Source organism: Artibeus jamaicensis, unplaced genomic scaffold (genome assembly GCF_021234435.1).
Source record: "Artibeus jamaicensis isolate MK-2021 breed Jamaican fruit bat unplaced genomic scaffold, CSHL_Jam_final contig_685, whole genome shotgun sequence".
NCBI classification, from domain to species: Eukaryota; Metazoa; Chordata; class Mammalia; order Chiroptera; family Phyllostomidae; genus Artibeus; species Artibeus jamaicensis.
Window position 1 is genome coordinate 35537340 of NW_026521924.1, and position 17293 is coordinate 35554632.

At 65.6% G+C, this 17293-nt stretch overlaps 1 protein-coding gene across 1 annotated transcript; it reads right to left on the reverse strand.

Moving 5' to 3' along the window:
- Positions 1-334: 334 nt before the first annotated feature.
- Positions 335-4793, reverse strand: HRH3 (histamine receptor H3). The gene is made up of 3 exons (XM_037153545.2): positions 4331-4793; positions 3182-3348; positions 335-2231 (listed from the first exon to the last, which is right to left on the reverse strand). Exons 1-3 carry the CDS (start codon positions 4581-4583, stop codon positions 1314-1316), a joined length of 1338 nt encoding a protein of 445 aa, XP_037009440.1. The 5' UTR covers positions 4584-4793; the 3' UTR covers positions 335-1313.
- Positions 4794-17293: the final 12500 nt, after the last annotated feature.

The window sequence follows — 17293 nt, forward strand, 5'->3', positions numbered from 1 at the left end:
CCAGGTGGTGGCCAGACAATGACAGCCTCTGGGGGCAGCAGGCTGCTTGCAGGTGGGGCCGGGGGGCGGGGCCCTCCTGGGTGCCCGTCCCTTCCTAAGTATGCTGGCCCAGAGTAACCCTAGTAGGGTGTCCCTTGCTAGGGTTGCTCCCCGCCCCGCAGCGGTCCCCCCATTAGAAGAGAATACTGAGACTGGGGGAGGGGCAGGCCTGTGTCTCGGGCCACCCGCTGAGTGGTCTCATGTCCCTAGGGCTCCACTGAATCCCACCCCCCCACCAAAGTTCTCAGGAATCAGCACCAATAAAAAATACACTTTATCGAGGGCCTCGGGGTCTGCAGGGCCGGTACAGCGGGCGCAGGGCAGGTCGGGCATGCAGGGGGCCACGGTGCGGAAGACATGGCAAAGCGGCCCCCCACTCGGCACCCCAGCTCCCGTCCCCTCTGACTGCCCCACGCGCCTCAGGACCCCCGGGGCAGGGCTGGCGGGGCCTCGCAGACCGCCAGTCCCAGGACAGGCCGGTGGAGCCGCCAGGCGGGCGTCCAGCTTCGGCCGCTCCCGGAGCCGCCAGTCGGGGGGCAGGGGGCGGGAGCAGCTGGCGCAGCCCCGCCGGAAATGAGCCGGAGGCGTGAGGGCGTGGGAGCCCACACCTGCCAATCCTGCCGGATTGCTCTGCAGTCTCGTCTCCTGATTAAACATCCAAGGAACAGCGAGTTCACAGATGTGTTTTCTTCTTTGTCTTCCCGAGACGCCCAGAATGGAACAGCGGAGCAGCAGCGAGTGCCCGGGTGCCGTTGGCGCTCTGGGGCTGTGGGTGCCGGAGGCAAGGGGGCTGGAGGAGCTGGGCCCGGACTGAAGCAGGGGATGGCCGGCAGCAGGACTGGCGGCCCGGGCTCGTGGGGAGCGGGCAGGGAGGGCAGACCCGCGTGCCCAGGTGTGTGCAGTATGTGTGGGACGCGCCCACGGTGGGCCGAGACCCCTAGGCCAGGAAGCGCGGAGCACACACCAAGCGTTTGCTTTGGGAAGAGCGTCAAGCAGCAGTTGTGCGAAGGGTGGACAGCATTGGCCACCACTGTCTGGGGGCGTGGACACTGACTGAGACCTTCCTGGGGTGGACCTAGGACTTGGGGGCAGCACAGGCCACCCCCATGCCAGTTCAGGCAGCAAGCTCGGCCCACCCACCGAGCCGCCCCCAGTGCAGGCAGTTGGTCCAAGAGAGGCCCCCCGTGCGGTGGGCAGTGGCCGAGGACGAGGCAGGGCTCACACTCGGAGGCCGCTGCCCGGGAGGCGGGGCGCGGCCTGGGGGAGCGGCCAGCTCACTTCCAGCCGCGCTCCAGGGGGTTGTGGGGCTGCGCCTTGAGCCTGTGGGGGCACAGCAGCTTGGCGAAGGCGCGGCGGAAGCTGTAGTGACACAGCGGGTAGAGGACGGGGTTCACCGCCGAGTTGGCCCACAGCAGCCAGAAGGACGTCTCGTACCAGTAGTCGGGGACGCAGCGGCCGTGGCAGGCGGCCCGGATGATCATCAGCAGCGTGTACGGGGCCCAGCAGAGCCCGAAGATGCTCACGATGACGGCCAGCGATTTGGCCACCTTCTTGTCCCGCGACAGCCGGAAGCGCTGGGTGATGCTCTGGGACACCATCTTCATGCGCTTCTCCAGTGACGCCGAGGACGCCGAGGGCTTGGAGCCCCTCTTGAGAGAGCGAGGCCGCTCTGTGCCCCGCGAGGAGCTGCCCGAGCTGGACGTGGGCGAGCCCACGGTGCCCCCGCCACTGCCCCCCAGGGCCACCTCCCCGGCCTCGGGGCCGGGGACCGCCTCCCCGACCCCGCACCTGTGCAGGGGCATGGCCTCCCCTCGCCCCCTCTGCCAGCAGCCCCAGCAGCCACGCGCAGCGGGTGGAGAGGGCTGGGCCTCCGGCGGGGGCTCTGGCCCGGCCGCCTCGCGCGCCCCGTCCAGCCGGTCACGGGTGCGCCTCTGGATGTTCAGGTAGATGCTGAGGTTGAAGAAGGTGACGCTGAGGAAGGGGGTGAAGAACTCGAGCGTGGAGGCCGTGATGAGGAAGTACCAGTTGTAGAAGAACTCGGCGTAGCACTGGCCCTCGGGGATGGAGCTGCCGCCCGACAGGTGCTCCCAGCTCAGGATGGCCGGCCCGTACAGCAGGAAGGCCAGCACCCACACCAGCCCCATCTTCCACACCGCCCGCCGAGTGTCCCCCTGCTGGGCCCGGTAGGAGACCTGCGGTGGGGTGCGTGGGGTCAGGAGGGAAGGGACCGAGCCCGGGCCAGCTGGCTGCCACCGGCTGCCGCAGGACGGCAGGGCCGGCTCCTCTCCTCTCTGCCCCTGACCTTCCCCTCCCCCAAGGAGCCCTGGGCTGGCTGATGCCTGTCACACTGTCCTGCGGCCAGGCTGTGGCATGTTTGCCACCCCCCAACTGCAGTGTCCCCAAAGGTGCTTGTTGTCCTCCCTGCCTCCCGAGTACCCACAGGGCACTGGGTTTCGTGTGTGACGCCTTTTGGATATCGCTTCATTTTAACCCTCTCAGTGGCCCTGTTACTGTTCCCACGTTCTTTCCTGGTGGCTCAGCCAGGGAGGGACAGGCCAGGCGCACCGACTAGGGAGGCGGAGCCAGGCCTATGGACCGGACCCCATGCTCTCCCCAGACGGGACACATGTGGCTCCCAAGCAGAGGGCCTGTGGGGTGGCAGATAAAGCCATCGAGGAGAAGACAAAAGGACAAGGACAGACCTATGCTCCAGCACCAGGCACCCTGGCAGCCCGGGGCCCCGGCTCCTAGAAACCTACAGAGCCAGGAACCGACAACGTCTTCTTTCCGGGAGCTCCGGGGCACACAGACCCAGACACCCAGAGACACACACGAGGGGTCGTGCCACCAAGGGCCTCTGGCCCAGACCCGCCCTCAGCTCCCAGGACTTTGAACCTGCCCAGAAGAGGGACATCAGATGGCAGGTCCAGACGCTGCCTGCCACCTGTCCCGGGGCAGCATGTGGCAGCTGAATGGGCAGTGGCCCTACAGGGGCCGGCATGTCAGGTGTGAGGCCGGCGGAGACCAAGCTCACCGGCCGTGCCCGCCACTCAGAAGTGGCCATCCCCTGCCACATGCCTCCTGGGCCACCGCTGACCCCCGGCCCCCAGGGCGTGAGCGCGGCCCCCGCACCCCGACTCACAGCGTGGGTGACGGACAGGAAGCGGTCGTAGCTGATGAGCACGATGTTGAAGACGGAGGACGTGCACAGCAGGTAGTCCACCACCAGCCACAGCTTGCAGAGGCCTCGGCTGAAGGGCCAGCGGCCGGTCAGCACGTAGGGCACGTACAAGGGGATGCAGAAGGCTCCTGTGGGCAAGAGCGGCCGTGCTGGGCCCTGCTGGGCTCGGACCCGCCTCGGCGCCCAGGCAAGCGTGCTGGCTGTCACAACCTCACCTTACTCGCCCGCCCCACCCAGTCTCCTAGACACTCCCCTCCACCCAGGCCCCAGCTTCACTAGCGTCCCCTGGATCTGGGGGTAGGAGGAAAGGTCCTGCGGGGAGCCGGGGGCCTCTGGGTACAGTGAGCCTCTGATCCTGGACTCCATGCTTCCCAGGCCTCTTTCCGTCCAGCCCTCCAGTCCCCAAAGGGAGGAAGAAGGAGAATTTTCTCTGTCTCCTCTGGCCGGCTGGATGCCGGACCCCATCCAGGCTTCCGACAGCCTTCCCCCCACAGCCGAGAAACCAGGAACGCTTTTCCTCGGCTCACAGGGCACTGGCCACTGCCAAGCCCTGCTTGGAGCGTCTCCCAGACGCTCCTCCTCGCAGCCCCAACAGGTGTCTGGCGCTCCAGCCCCCACCGCGGGCGCGCCCCGCCTCCCAGCCGGCAGCAGCTCGGACACGTGAGAGCCCGCTCCCGGGAGCCTCTCCCCACCCCCACCCCTGCCTTTCCCACGGCCCCCTCCCCCAACACGGCTCTCAACCCCCCCATTCCATGTCCACTCCGCCAAACCTCACCCCAGCCCCCTCCGCCCATCCTGAGTCCGCCACAGCCTTTGTTTGGCTACTGCAGGAGCCAGTGCTGCACCCGAGGCCGCTGCGCCTTGCGCCTCTCCAGGCGGCCGCTTGCTCTGGCCCCTTCCCCAGGGACGTCACACCCCAGCCTCCTTACCGCGGCAGGGAGGCAAGGCGCCTAGCCCGCTCCCACCCGCCCACGAGTCTTATACGTGCCCTCCCCAGGCCGGGCCCCCTACAGGGGCGTGTGCCCTAGCAAAAGGCGCCCTAGTTCAGCGCTCCAGTTCCCGCTTCTCGGGGCGGGCGGGGAGCTCAAGGGCGGGGGTTGGGGGCCTCACCCACGAGGAAGTCGGAGATGGCGAGGTTGAGCAGAAAGAAGTTGTTCTGGGTGCGGAGGCTCGAGTCGGCCACGAAGGCGAGCATGACCAGCGCGTTGCCCAGCACCGTGGCCACAATGAGCAGCGCCATGAGCGCGGCCAGCACCGCGGTCCAGGCGGCGGAGAAGCCGCGCGTCCCTGCCGCCGCCGCCGCCGCTTCTTCAGCCAGCGCCCCCGACGCGTTCAGCGGCCCGTCGGGTGGCGCGCGCTCCATGGCCCCGCCGGTTCACGCGGCGCCGGGGCGCGGGGCAGGGTGAGGACCGACGGCCGGCCGGCCGGGAGGGGCCTGGGGCCGGGAGCCTGGTGTTTGCGGGCTTTCGGCCGGGCCGGGTTCCCCGGGGGATGCCCCGCGCATGGTCCGCGGGCGCCTAGGCCGGGGCGGTCGGCGCCGAGGGAACGGGCAGATTCCGAGCCAAGTGGGGCCAGCGGCACGACCGCTGCAGCCGAAGCGGGGCAGGAGCAGAACCAGAGCCCAAGCCACTGCCGGAGCGACTGTGCGCCCCGAGCGCAGCGCGCTACCAAGTGCGCCCGGTGCCCAGCCCGCCCAGCCCCGCGCAGCACCCCGGCCATTGGCTGCAGCCCTCGCCCCGCCCTCGTCCCGCCCCCGCCCCTCCCGGCGCCGGCAGCACCACGGACAGCGCCGCGTGCCCACCGGCCGCCGGAGCCCAGCCCGGGTGCGCTCGGCTGCAGGCTGGGAGCCGGGCCGGGAGTGGCGGGGGCGGGGCTGTTGTGCTGTCAGCGGACCCCCTGCGCACAGGGTCGGGTCTCTGGGCCGCTCGGCCTGCCCCGTGCCCTCTCGGCCCCGGGGATCAGGGGCTGGCGCCTGTCGGCAGCCGGGAGGACTGTGGGGACCCTGAGTGGGGGTGGGGAGAGCGCCTGCACCTGCGTTCAGGGGCCCCTGCGGCGCTGGACCCTCCTTTTTCGTTCTTGGGTCAAGCGGGTCTGAGGGAAGAAAGGTCTTTAAGAAAAAGGATGGGAGGGGTCTTCAAGGGCCTGCGCCCTGGCCCGTCCGCTCCGCTCCCCATCTGCGTGGGATTCTGGGCTTCAGTCTTCCCACGGGCAAGGCCCAGCACAGAGCCCAGGGTGACCCACAAGGCGCAGAAAAATGTGGAGTTACATAAGGAAAGACGAGGGGCCAGCAGACCCCGCGGAGAGGGGAGCGCGCCCACCCCACCGGGGCGCAGATGGGGGGCCTCGGGTTGAGGGGGGAGCAGCCCGAAGCTCGGAGCCCAGCTCCAGGCCCCCCAGCGGACAACGCGGTGGCGTGGTCACAGCTGCGTGGACAGACCAGGTCCCTGCGCTAGGGCGCAGCCAGGCGGCGGCTGTTGCTGCGTTAGCGCCTGCGGGGAGGGGTGGGGGAGGAGACGCTAAGAAAGGCCGCGCCCCTCCTCTGAGGCACGTTCGGACAGACAGGGTCAAGGACAGATTCCGCGGCAGACACAGCCAGACGGACAGACACGCCCACAAACAGACACACGTGGACACCCACAGACCAGGGAAACAGCCAGTCAGCAGTCAGTCTGGGCGATCGCAACGGCAGTTAGGCACACGCATCAAGTAGCCACAGCGAAGGCAGCAGCGTCGGAGGGGAGGGAAGCAGGGACTCTCCGTTCCCGCCGCCGACCACCGGGGCCTCAGAGACGCCGCAGGGGGCGCGTCTGCCTGTGGGTGGGGGCGGGGACACCGGGCAGGGGCGCTGGTCCACACTGCGCTGTCCTCCTGTGCTCACGGCAGGTTCCAGGTCCTACAGGACCGTCCCTCCTCTGTGCCAAGTGCTTCCGAAACTTTGGAGAGTGGGGGCTGGGCTGGCCGCGGGGAGGAGCCCCCAGACCCCGCTGAGGGGGACCCACTGTTCCATCTCTTCTTACAGCCTGTGCTGGGGCGCCACAGGCGGCTCTGGCTCACCCTCCCCGAGCCCTGGGAGGACCCAGCCGTGCCCCTCCTGCCCACCAGCAGGGCCTGCTCCCCTGACCCACTCCCCCAGCGGCCAGCCCTCCACACACACCACATGTGATGGGTGGGCGCTGCCACGTGGGGACTGGGCACCTATTCCGGCAGAGGTGACAAGCCCTCCTGTGGTCTGTGAGGGCGGCTGGACCCAGGGCTCCCTCCATAAAGCCTCCCTGAGCCTCTGGACCTGGGTTTGCTCCGTCTCCCGCTCCCCACGGCTGGACCCCACCGGACCCTGCTTCTCCCTGAGGCCTGGCCTTGGGAGGCTCATACACTCACTGGCTGGGACGCCCTGCCCGGGCTGGGGTGCCACCTTGGGGAATGTGTGTGGCTGCTTACCGTCCGGGGTGAAGGGCCGAGTCAAGGGGGAGTCCGCCTGGCGGCTGGCTGCTCCTTAAAGTCAGTATTCTGGGGCTCTCCCTGGTGGCCTCTCACCCCGCAGCAGCTGGAGTGGGGGCTGGGGTCAGCTGGCCCCAGGCTCTGGGGGTCCAGCTGTGAGACTCAGGGTCCAGAGACCTTCCTCTGTGGATCAAGGCCTTCAGGAGAGGGCCAGGCTGGCCCAGGGGTCAGTGCCCCCTCTTGGCCCTCACATGCATGCCCTCATTAGCCCCCCGATCGCCCTGGGACGTGGGTAGGACCAGGGGGCCCTGTATGGAGCTGGACACCACTGCCCAAGGTCACATGAGGCTAGTGCCCCTCTCTTAATGGCCACACTCCTGGCCAAGCCCTGAGGTCAAGGCCCCTGAGGCCAGCAAGTGCACCAACCCTTGGGGTCTAGTGTCCAAAGGGCATCTTGCCTTGAAGCCATCTCTCCCAAAGAGTAGCTATCCAGGCCCCAGGATGGCGGGAACCCTTGAAAAGGCTGGCGGAGGGCTGGGGTAGAGGACGGGCCCCTACTCACGGCTCACCCCGACCCCCACGGAGGGAGTGGTCAGCGGTCCAGCTTCTCCATCGTTGAAACAGCCGGTGTTTGGGGAGCGACATGTCCAGCCCAACAAGGAGGGTGGTGGGTGAATGCCCCACTCGCCCTCCACCCCCAGCCAGTCAGCCAAACCAGAGCCTGCAGCCCACCCTCAGGAGTGAGCTTGCCCACCAACGGGGTGACTGTCCATCCATCCGTCCTCAGGTCTCGCCGAGCCAACCATTGAGCACCTGCCATCACTGTGAGGGAGTGGCCCGCGCACACAGTCCTAGGTGATACATTTGCAGGCGCCAGGCACTGGGGGCAGGAGGGCACATGGCTGGGCCTGGGGCCCCTGTGCTGCTTAGCCCCCACTTCAGCAGAGCCTGCCACGTGGGCCCAGGGGACTCCTCCTCCCAGTGGGCGGGACTTCAGGCTGCTGAAAGGACCCTGGTGAGAATATCTCTGGGCTCCGAGCACCTCTGAATGTCCACCCCGCCAGCCACACAGACCTGCTGAGCCCCTCGTGTGGCATGTTTTCCAGAAGAAGCAATCGCTGGCTGATGGCGAGGTAGCCAGGTCGGGTCCTGCAGACTGGACAGCCCTCACGTACCTGCTCAGAGGTGGGTTTGCCCGTCCCCCACCCCCACCCTGTCCATCCGGGGGCTCGTTGGAGCCTGCCCACAGGTGTGGAGTTCCGTGCAGCCCGGGGCCCTCTTCCCTGATGAGGACGCACTAGTCATGTGACCCTCCGTCTCCCCTTGGAGAGAAGGGCCTCCTGAGGGCACAGTGGTGGAGGTGGGTGCCGCCCTGCGGGATGCGGCCTGACACTTGGTGTGGTGTCTCCAGCAAGAAGAGTCTGAGCATCCGGGGCCCAGGGTGGAAGCCGGCCTGGCCCCCCAGTAGCCTGCCCCCCCCCCCCCCGGAAGCCTGCCAGGGACCTACTGGGGAAATTGTGCCTCGGCCCCTCCAGGCTCTGCAGGGTTAGAGGTCCCCCGACAAGGGCCCACAGGGGTCTCTCCGCACTCAGCTCCCGCTGCCTCCCAGGGGTACTGAGCCCCTTGGCCGGGAGCAGCGGGCAGGAGGAGCCAGTTCTCTCGGGGCTGACTGTCCCCATCGGCGGGAGGAGGCGGGGCCGGGGCACACACACAGGATTCAGGCCCCCTCTGTGCCATGGTGTCCCTGTGCGATGGACACTGTGGCAGGACCATGAGGCCCCCCAGCCTGGGAAGGAACGTTTATGGAGCTCAGACCTGAAGGAAGGAGGGCGCGGGCCTGGCCCAGGCCGGCCGCTGCCCCTGCAGAGGTGACGGCTGAGGTGCTGTCGCCCGGACAGGGGTGGAGGAGGGGACAAGCATCATCCGTTTGGTCCCCTCTTCTGCAACCCCCCCGGGGGAGAGGCACCCCTGCAGGGGTCCCCATGAGCTGGGGACAGAGCCCACAGCACCGAAGGCGTGCTGTGCAGAGGTCCCTTCTGGTGAGGGGGGCAGCTGTGTGGTCCTCCAGCTGCGGATGCTGGTGGCAGATGGGGCAAGCACCTGGCCAGGTCCTGGGTGTTTGTCTCTCTTTTTTTTAGAGAGAGGAAGGGAGAATGAGAGAGAAACATCAATCGGTTGCTTCCCACACGGGCCTCAACCAGGGATGGAACCCCCAACCTTTTGGTGTATGGGACGACATTCCCGTTGATGGGGCGACCTGGCCGGGGCCGTGGGGGTCTTTGGAAGCTGACACATGAGGGGTGTGAGAGAAAGACAGGGGTCACGGCTGACTGTGGGGTTTTGGCTCCTTCGTCCCAGAGAACGGCACTGAGGCTGAGGAGCGGAGAGCCGGTGGGAGAAGCTGGTGGGGGCGGGGTGGGGAGGTGCTCTCGTTGGAGAGCGTCCAGCTTGGTGCCGAGGGGACCGCTGCAGAGGAGGCTGTCAGGCCACCAGGAGGTAGGGTCACCAGTGTCAGGCCGGCAGGGCGCTGTATCCCGCGTCCCCTGTGTCTGGAGCTGTCACAGGGCAGCAGGCTCTGCCTGCACCCTCTCCCTGTGCTAGAAAAACCTTTCTCTTCCGACCACAGCAGGCCTGGCGCTGTTCCCGAGAGCTCTGCCCCTGTGCATGGGGACACGGCCCACTAATGAGAAATAATGCAGGAGCTGGGTAGCTGAGGCCAGCCGCCCGTGGCTGTCCTGCGCCCCGACATGGCCAAGGCCAGCCCTGCCACGACCCTCTGTAGGGAACAACGTCTGCTCTCCCCTGCAGGCTCATTTCAGCACAGAGATGCAGATTTTCCTTTTTTTGTTCCTTGTCTTTTTTTTTTTTTCCTGATGACATTCTGAGCTGGCTTCAGGGCAGCCTGAGGCTCTCTGGGGCAGGGCGTGATCAGCCTGGAGGCCACTGCTTTGGAATGAAAGTCTGATGACCCGACCTTCAGGGCTGACTTGGGCCAGAGTCCAGGTGGCCCCAGGAGGGAGAGGACAGGAGATCCGGGGGGACACAGCTGCTGTGGTGGGTTTGTTGTCTGAATTGGGGAAAACCCAGGGCAGGGGGGACTTCAGACACGGCTGCATCCAGGGGCTCGGACAACAGCCCTTCTTCCCATCTGCCCTCCCCGGTGTCCCCTTCATTCCTGGCAGGATGGCTCTCGGACCATCTCCCTGCGACTCCCACCCTCTGCTTCGCTACCTGGTGGGAGGGGCACTGCTGCAAGCTCACAGAGGGGGCCTGGACCAACGGCTCAGACAGCTCTGGTGGTGCTGCCTGAGCTTCCAGCAGTGTGGGTCAAGGGTCGGGGGTCAAGGTCATCTGAACCATCCTTGTGAAGGGCACAGGAAGCATGGAGAGGAGGGCTGTCAGTCAGGGTGAGTCCTGGTCGTCCCCAGCAGCTGATCCTGGGGGTCCCGAGAGGGGCCTCTGTCCTTCCCCCAACACGGCTTTGTGGCAGAGCTGAGGAGTCCAGCACGGCCCTGGGGCCAAGGGCCGGGCGCTGAGCACCGTGTGGGAGACCCCCTGGGGAGCCCGAAGATCCCTGCCCGTGGCCTTGGTTGGGGGGCCAAACCACTCTTCGGTCTGGACCCCTGGCCAGCTTCTGGCCCACCGCTGGCTGCCCTTGGAGGTCCTGCCCTCACCCTGGAGCTGCTGCCCCAGAGCAGGGACCGGCTGTCCCAACCCGACCTTCCCACGGTGACCAGGTGGGGTGGCCCTGATGACAGTGCTGATGAGGTGGCCCCGTCCCTTCCGCAGGCCCCAGGCCCACAGTCGCACCCTGGCCTCTTCAGGATCAGCCCCACCCGGCACCTGCCCCACGGCCCCCCTCGCCCCTGCCCTCAGAAGCCCTCAGGTCACCCCTGGTCTCTGCAGCGCTGTGTGTGGGAACACATGTGTGTTGCGTGTGTGCAGTCCCATCCCCTGGGCCAACATCCCCGCATGGCGCCCTTGGCCCCACTCCCTCCAGAGGCAGCCTTTGGGGCGTTGCAGGGGCTGCAAGGAGGGGCCCACACGGGAGCCGCTTCTGCGGGAGACAGAGCTCAGCCTCTGCTGCTCCGCCACCCCTGGGGGCTCGGCTGCTCCCTGGGGGGCCTGCGCCTGTCAGGGGGATGACAGGGAGCTGCTCCCTCAGTGTGGAGGGTGCGGGACCCAGTTAATGGAGGCGTCTCCCGGGGCCCTGAGGGAGGAAGCCGGGGGCTGGGTGACCCCCGGAGTGGGGCGTGCTGTGCGTCCGTGTGTGTGTGCATGTCTGTATGTGGCGTGTGGGCCTGGCTGGGTGTCTTAGGGGGCATGTTTCTGACTCGGAGCAGGATGCGGGCTCCTGGAGGCAGCTGGCTCTTGTCCACTTCTCTCTGTGGGGACAGGTCAGATCAGAAAAAGGCCCTGTCCTTCCACGGTGCCCTGAAGGTGGCACCAGACCTTGGGCCAGGGCAGAGGTCAGGTGGCGGCTCCAGAGTCAGGCCCCCTTGCCCGTCTGGGCAGGAATCTCAGCTGGAAACAGGAAACAAGCGTCTCCCCTGGGCGGCCCCCTGGCTGGGTGGGGCCGGAGGCAAAGGCAGGGTGGGAGGTCAACAGGGGGGAGGGGCCAGGGCGGCAGGGCTGGGGTACCCTGAAGCAGCCCCTCCTCGGTCTTGCTGGGGCTTTGCTTAGGGGGCTGGTTGGCTGGTTCAGAACCTGCCTGGCCAGGTGACTTTGCGCCCTTGGGCTTCCCCTTGCAGACCGGCCACCAAAGGTCAAGGCCAGGAGCGCAAAGCGTAGACCCGGTGTTGACCAAGGACAGTGCAGCCCCCGCCCTGAGCCCTAGACCAGAGCCCTGCCTTCCACACTGTCACGGTGGGGCCCTGGGTAAAGTTGTGCCTGCCACTCCCGCAGGCCCCCCTGCCCTGTTCCCCCACCCCTGCCAGACCTCAGTGTGGGCCCACCTTTTCCTGGAGTTACACAGTCTCATCTTTTCTAAGTGTGCTCGGCGAACTCCTGTGGAGCCGGGAACGTCCCTGTGAGAAGTGCTGAGGTTCCCTGGGGGTTCTTTTCCTTCCTGGGCTCACAGGCCACCTGGGGGCAACATCGGGGGCTTCACGGTGGAGTCTGTCCTTGGATGGCTCACCTGTGCACCAGCCGGAGGGTAGTTCCAGCCTGGGGCTCCCTGATGGGGGGGGGGGGTCCAGAGGCCTGTCCAGACAAGCAGCTGTCCTCATGTGTGGAGAAGGGGGCATGGAAACCGTGGATCAATGGGCGTGAAAACCATGGCTCCACAGGTGGTGGTGCACCTCCTTCAGGCATGGCTTGATCCAGGAGCCCCATGCCTATCACCAGAGACCGTGTCTATCAGCCCTTGGCTTGGGCCTGCTCCCTGCTCAGGCAGCCGTCCCCTCATGTGGCACCTCCAGGCTGACATCCCACCGCTCTCAGCCCTGAGTCAGGCTGAAGCGCTGTGTCCCACCCAGGTGCCAGTCATGTGCCTGTCTGGAGCTCGAAGTGAGGTCAGCCTGGGGGTGGGGCTCCCCACAGGAGGGTTTGGGCAGGGCACCAGCTGTTTGTCACAGGGGGGCCACACCCATGTCCTCCCCCACACCAGCTCCTCAGGGAAACTGAGGCTCACACAGATTCCCTCTCAGCAAGCCGCCCAGTCTGGAGCTGGGTGAGGGTGCCAGCCTCATCCCCGCCCCTGGCCATCTGCCCAGAACAGATGGGCCCACCCACTTCTGGCAGCTTTGTGAGCACCTACTATGTGCAGCTGGGCTAAGAGCCTGGAAGGTCACGCTGTTACTGAAGCCAGGGAGTGACCAGAGGTGCCAAGCTAGGTGCCGTGTGGAGCGCCCATCCTGAGATTTCCCCGCGTCCCAGCCTGGGGACTCTGGGGCAGACCACCTGCCCTGGGCAGGGGCGGTGCTGACATGCGGCCCCGCATCAGCCCCTTTGCCTCTTCCTGGGAACAAGCCTGGACCCAAATCCTGCCCCGAGCCCTCCTCACTTTGGATGACTAGAGAATGGGGGGCCCAGTGTTCAGTGAAAACATGGGTCCCTCCCCCAAATTGAGAATTTCAAATGGTAACAGTAGAGTAGCCCACTGAGTCCAGAGCCGCCCCCCGCCCAGGGCCACCCAGGTTGCCCCCCTGTGAGCCCTGACACTCCCAGGTGGTGGTCTAGCCTCCTGGGACCCCTGTCATCCCTCCACCGTGTGCCGTGAGGGCAGACCTGGGGCATGCCTGGCTGGCTGCCCCCCTCCCCCCACCTTCCCGCCCCTGCCTTCCTCTCCCACGGATGGAAAGGATAGAACGGTGGGGAGGGGAGTATGCCTATCCCCAGGAGAACCCAAATGCCTACTGTCTCCTACCCCGCCCTACAGAACACAGGCACTCCTGCCAGGAGCGGAGCGGGTCCCCGCCGCCAGCCCCCTCCCGCCGGCAGGAAGAGAAATGGATCACACTGATCACACTACCCTCTGCGCTCCCACCCCCGCTCCCCAGGCTGTTTGAACTTTCCCCTCCCACCCCCGCGCCTGGCAGCTCTCTGGCCAGCAGTTCCGGCAAGTTAAATTTACTCCCAGCCCAGCTGTCTGTCGTCCCCGCACCCCCCCCCACCCGCCTCACTGGTTCTTGTGTGGAGCGCCCGGGAAAGGTGGAGAGGGAAGGGCTGGGGTCCCCGCTCCCCCCGTTTCCCCAGCCTGTGTCCTGGCTGCGCCCGCCCATGAGGAGGGCCAGCAGGTGCTCAGCAGGTACTGCAGGAGGAAGCCAGATGCCAACCCTCGGCGCGCACCCAGGAAGACAGAAACCACAGGCTGCCTGCTGCAGGCACCCCAGTGGCCAGGACAGCCTCGGCTCCTGCCCCACCCACTGCTGGGCCACGCACAGTGGGGGGCGCACAGTGGGGGCCCAGGCTTTATGCTGCCCGGATGTCATGGAGTGAGAGAGGAGAGTTCTGCCCGGCCTGGGCAGTGCCCTCTTCCCACACCTCGTGAAGTGTCCTCCGTGCTGGGCCTGCCTCGGCCGACGCCAGAGGACACCTGGAGGTGGAAGGCAGACCTGGGCACAGGGCTCTGGGTGTGTCAGCAGTCTGCGCAGGTCCTCCGCGAGGCGGCCACCCATGATCTTGTCCCCCGGGGGCTCTGTGTTGTTCAGGCTCACTCAGCTAAACTGCTATCGCACCAGGAGCGGAACAGAGTGAAGTTCGGGCCGCTGAGTTGTCAGCAGAACTGCCTGCTGTGTTTTCAGGGTCAGAGCCTCAGTGAGAGCTGACTCAGCCCTGGCTGGTGTGGTTCGTGGACTGAGTGCAGGCCTGCAAACCAGAAGACTGAAGGTTCGATTCCCAGGCAGGGCACATGCCTGCTTGCAGGCCAGATCCCCAGGAGGGGGCACACGAGAGGCAAATACACAGTGATGTTTCTCTCCCTCTTTTTTCCCCTCCTTTCCCCTTTGTCTAAAAATAAGTAATAAAAAGAAAATGTTTAAGAGAGAAGAGAATTGACTCACCTGGTGGGCAGCACAGGTACTGCAAGAGGAAACCACCTCTGCCCTTGTTCTTTCCCTCCTTCCTCTTTCTTGCCAAACATGCATGTGATGGCTGGAGCACAAGCAGCCACTGTGGGCCATGAAGCAATGACGAGACTGGAAGCCAGCACTACATGTGTGGTACGTTAATGTAGGAAGTGGGTCCTGGCGATGCCTGGTACGCTATCTGACCTGTGGCTCTAATTCTAAAGGGCAGGCAGCCAAGTTGACCCAGATGTGCCCTTGACAAGGCGGACGGCCACTGCAGCATCCTACAGCACATTCCATAGAAAAGTCTCCCGGGACTTATTTATTTATTATTAAAAAAACATTTTATTTATTTTTTGACAGAGGAGAAGGGAAGGAGAAAGAGAGGGAGAGAAACATCACTGTGCGAGATACACAGACTGGTTGCCTCTCACACACCCCTACACCCCAGGACCGGTCCCACACCCCAGGCATGTGCCCTGATGGGGAATCGAACCGGTGACCTTTCCATTCACAGGCCGGGGCTCGACCCACTAAGCCACACCAGCCAGGGCAAGTCTCCCAGTTTTAACAAATCTTGAGTTTGCAGCAGGCCCTTCTGTATCTCAGAGTCTTGCAGGAACACCAGAGTGGCAGGGCCCTTGCCCGGCCCTGGGGGAGTGGGGAGCATTGGCTGGCTTGGTTAAAACAGCTTTCCCAGGCCCACCTGACACGCTTGCTTCCAGAAACACCTGGAGGTGTTTAATAGCGGCCAGAAAGGCCTTGGGGTTCCACAGCTCCCGGCTTGGCCACTTCAGAGGGTGCTGGGGCATTGAACTGAGACACCAACACTGAAAGGCACCCGGCCCAGTGCGGGCACACCGCAAGTGCTCACAAATGCTAGGGGGCTACCAGAGCCAGAAGTGGGGTCCAGGTGGAAGGAAGTCGCCTGCCTCCGTCATTCCTGCCTATTCTGGGGCACGGTCTCTGCTCCACCCTTTCCCTCCCCTGCCCCTGCCCACTTCTTCCTGGCCAGGCTGGTCTCCGGGAGGCCAAGCTGCGGGGTGAAAAGCTGGCACAGCTTTCAACGGGCACAGACCGCTCGGGCCCCGAAGCCACGCGAGGAGAAGAGAAGCAGCCCTTTGAGGCTGCTACTGATATCTCGTCTCTCTTCAGGTGGTGGGTTCAACCCTAAAAATACTCACTTCCGATGACAGGGTGCCAAGCGCTGTCACGTTGCACAGGAGGCTGGGAGGTTTCCTGGGGAAGGATCGGCTCGGGCCACGTGAGGGCCACCGCCCTGTGGCTGCCCAGGCTGCCTCTGGGGAGAAGGCCCCCTAGTGACCTGCAGAAGGGAGTTGGGGCAGCCGGGGCAGGGGCGTGAGCCTCAGGCCGAGCTCCTCGGGGGCAAAGGCCGGTCAGCAACGCTGAGCCCCAGCGTCCTGGCAGGCCCGGCTCCACCAGGGCTGGGGAGGCGGCTGTGGCCGTGCACAGAGATAAGAGATCGGCCCCGGCCGGGAGACCTGCTGGGGAGGTGACAGTGAAGTGGGAAAGGGCGGTGGGCTGTGGGCAGCACGGCCGTCGCTGCCCAGCTCTGCTGTGGGGCCCTAGGCCGGCTGCTCCGCTCTCTGAGCCTCGGTTTCCCCACCTGAAGTGGGAAGCGGTTGCCTCTGCTCTGCCTCCTTGGGCAGATCCAGGGCATGTGCTCCCACACTGCTTGGACCTCCGACCCCAGCACGCCAGGCTGTGCGCCCAGAGGGTCTGCTGGCCAATGAGGGGAGGCGGGGCCACCTTCTGGGTGGGGGGCGGGGCATGGGCAGTGATATCCACTGATTTTGATTCAGAGGGAGCTGGGATGGGGGGCTCTGATGGCCCCTGCCAGGGCAGCCACAGACAGACATGACTGTGGGGTTTGCTCGGAGACGTTGGCCTGGTCTGAGGGCGTTTCTGGTGGAAGTGGTCCCCCAAATGATCTGTTAGGCTAGCGCATTTCGAACGCCCAGGGCCCCACACGGATGGCCCACTGGGGTCCTGAGAGGGCTCTGGGTGTGAGCCGGGCCCAAGTGCTCGGCCCTGTGATGACCCCCACCCTGGAGCAGGTAGTCAGTCAGCTGTATCATGACTCGAGCTCCCTGAGGTCCCAGCCACCCAGGAACACCTGGGCATCTTGTTCGGGTGCAGATTCTGGTCCGGGAGGTGCGGGCAGGGTTCTGCCTTTTCTGACAAGCTTCCAGGCCAGGCCAGGCCGGGCCACTGGGCTGCACAGTGTGGGGCCACTTCCTCCCACCTGCAAACTGGGAGTGAGGACACACAGGATCTACTCAGCTGGCTGTTGCAAACGCACGACCGGATGAGGGGTAGAGATCACCGGCACGGGTAGTGTCTGCTGTCCCCATTGTCCTGTCGTGGCTGCATGGCCCAGACCTCTCCGGTCCCGCTGCTGCCCTTCACCCCACTCCTGGGGACTCTGCCTCTGCAGTCAGCCTCTGTACTGAGCAAAGATCAGGGGAAGGCTCCTGGGCACCAACCAAAGGTGGGCTCCTGCTCAGTCCCGGCCTCCGGGTTGGAAGGAGGCTGCCTTCAGTGGGAGCCCAGCTTGTTGCTTCAGTTTAAAGGGGTGACACAGGCCAGCCATGGGCAGACCCCAGGCTCAATGGACCCCAGCCTCTCCTCAGGCCCCAGCTCTCTCACCCTCAAGTTCATGGCCAAGTGTTGAACGGGTAGGTTGAGCCTCTCTTCTCCAGGGCAAGTCCTTTACATGGGGGTCAGAGTCTTCGGGACTTGCGGGGGTAAGGGTCACGAGGGTGGTGGGTTTCTAGGACTCTACACCAGACTCGGGCGAGGCAGGCCGGGGAAACTACAAGCATCTCCGTGGCAACCGGCTTTGTCCTTGTCCCGGCTTAGGGACCAGCGTGTGCCCCACACCCTTTCCTCTCCTGCTCAAGTCGCTTTCCGTGGGTAACCATGGCAACGCCTTTGTTTCTGAGGCCCAGCCCCGCCTCCTTCTGGTTTCTCCAGGCAGAAGAGGCTGGGAGAGATCCTTCACCATTCTTGCACGTTGCCAGCACCCGCTGACAGCGGGCTCACCAGTGTGTTGGCTCGGTCTGGTGATGGGGCAGGGCTGGCTTTCTGGCCCCAGAGGTGCAGC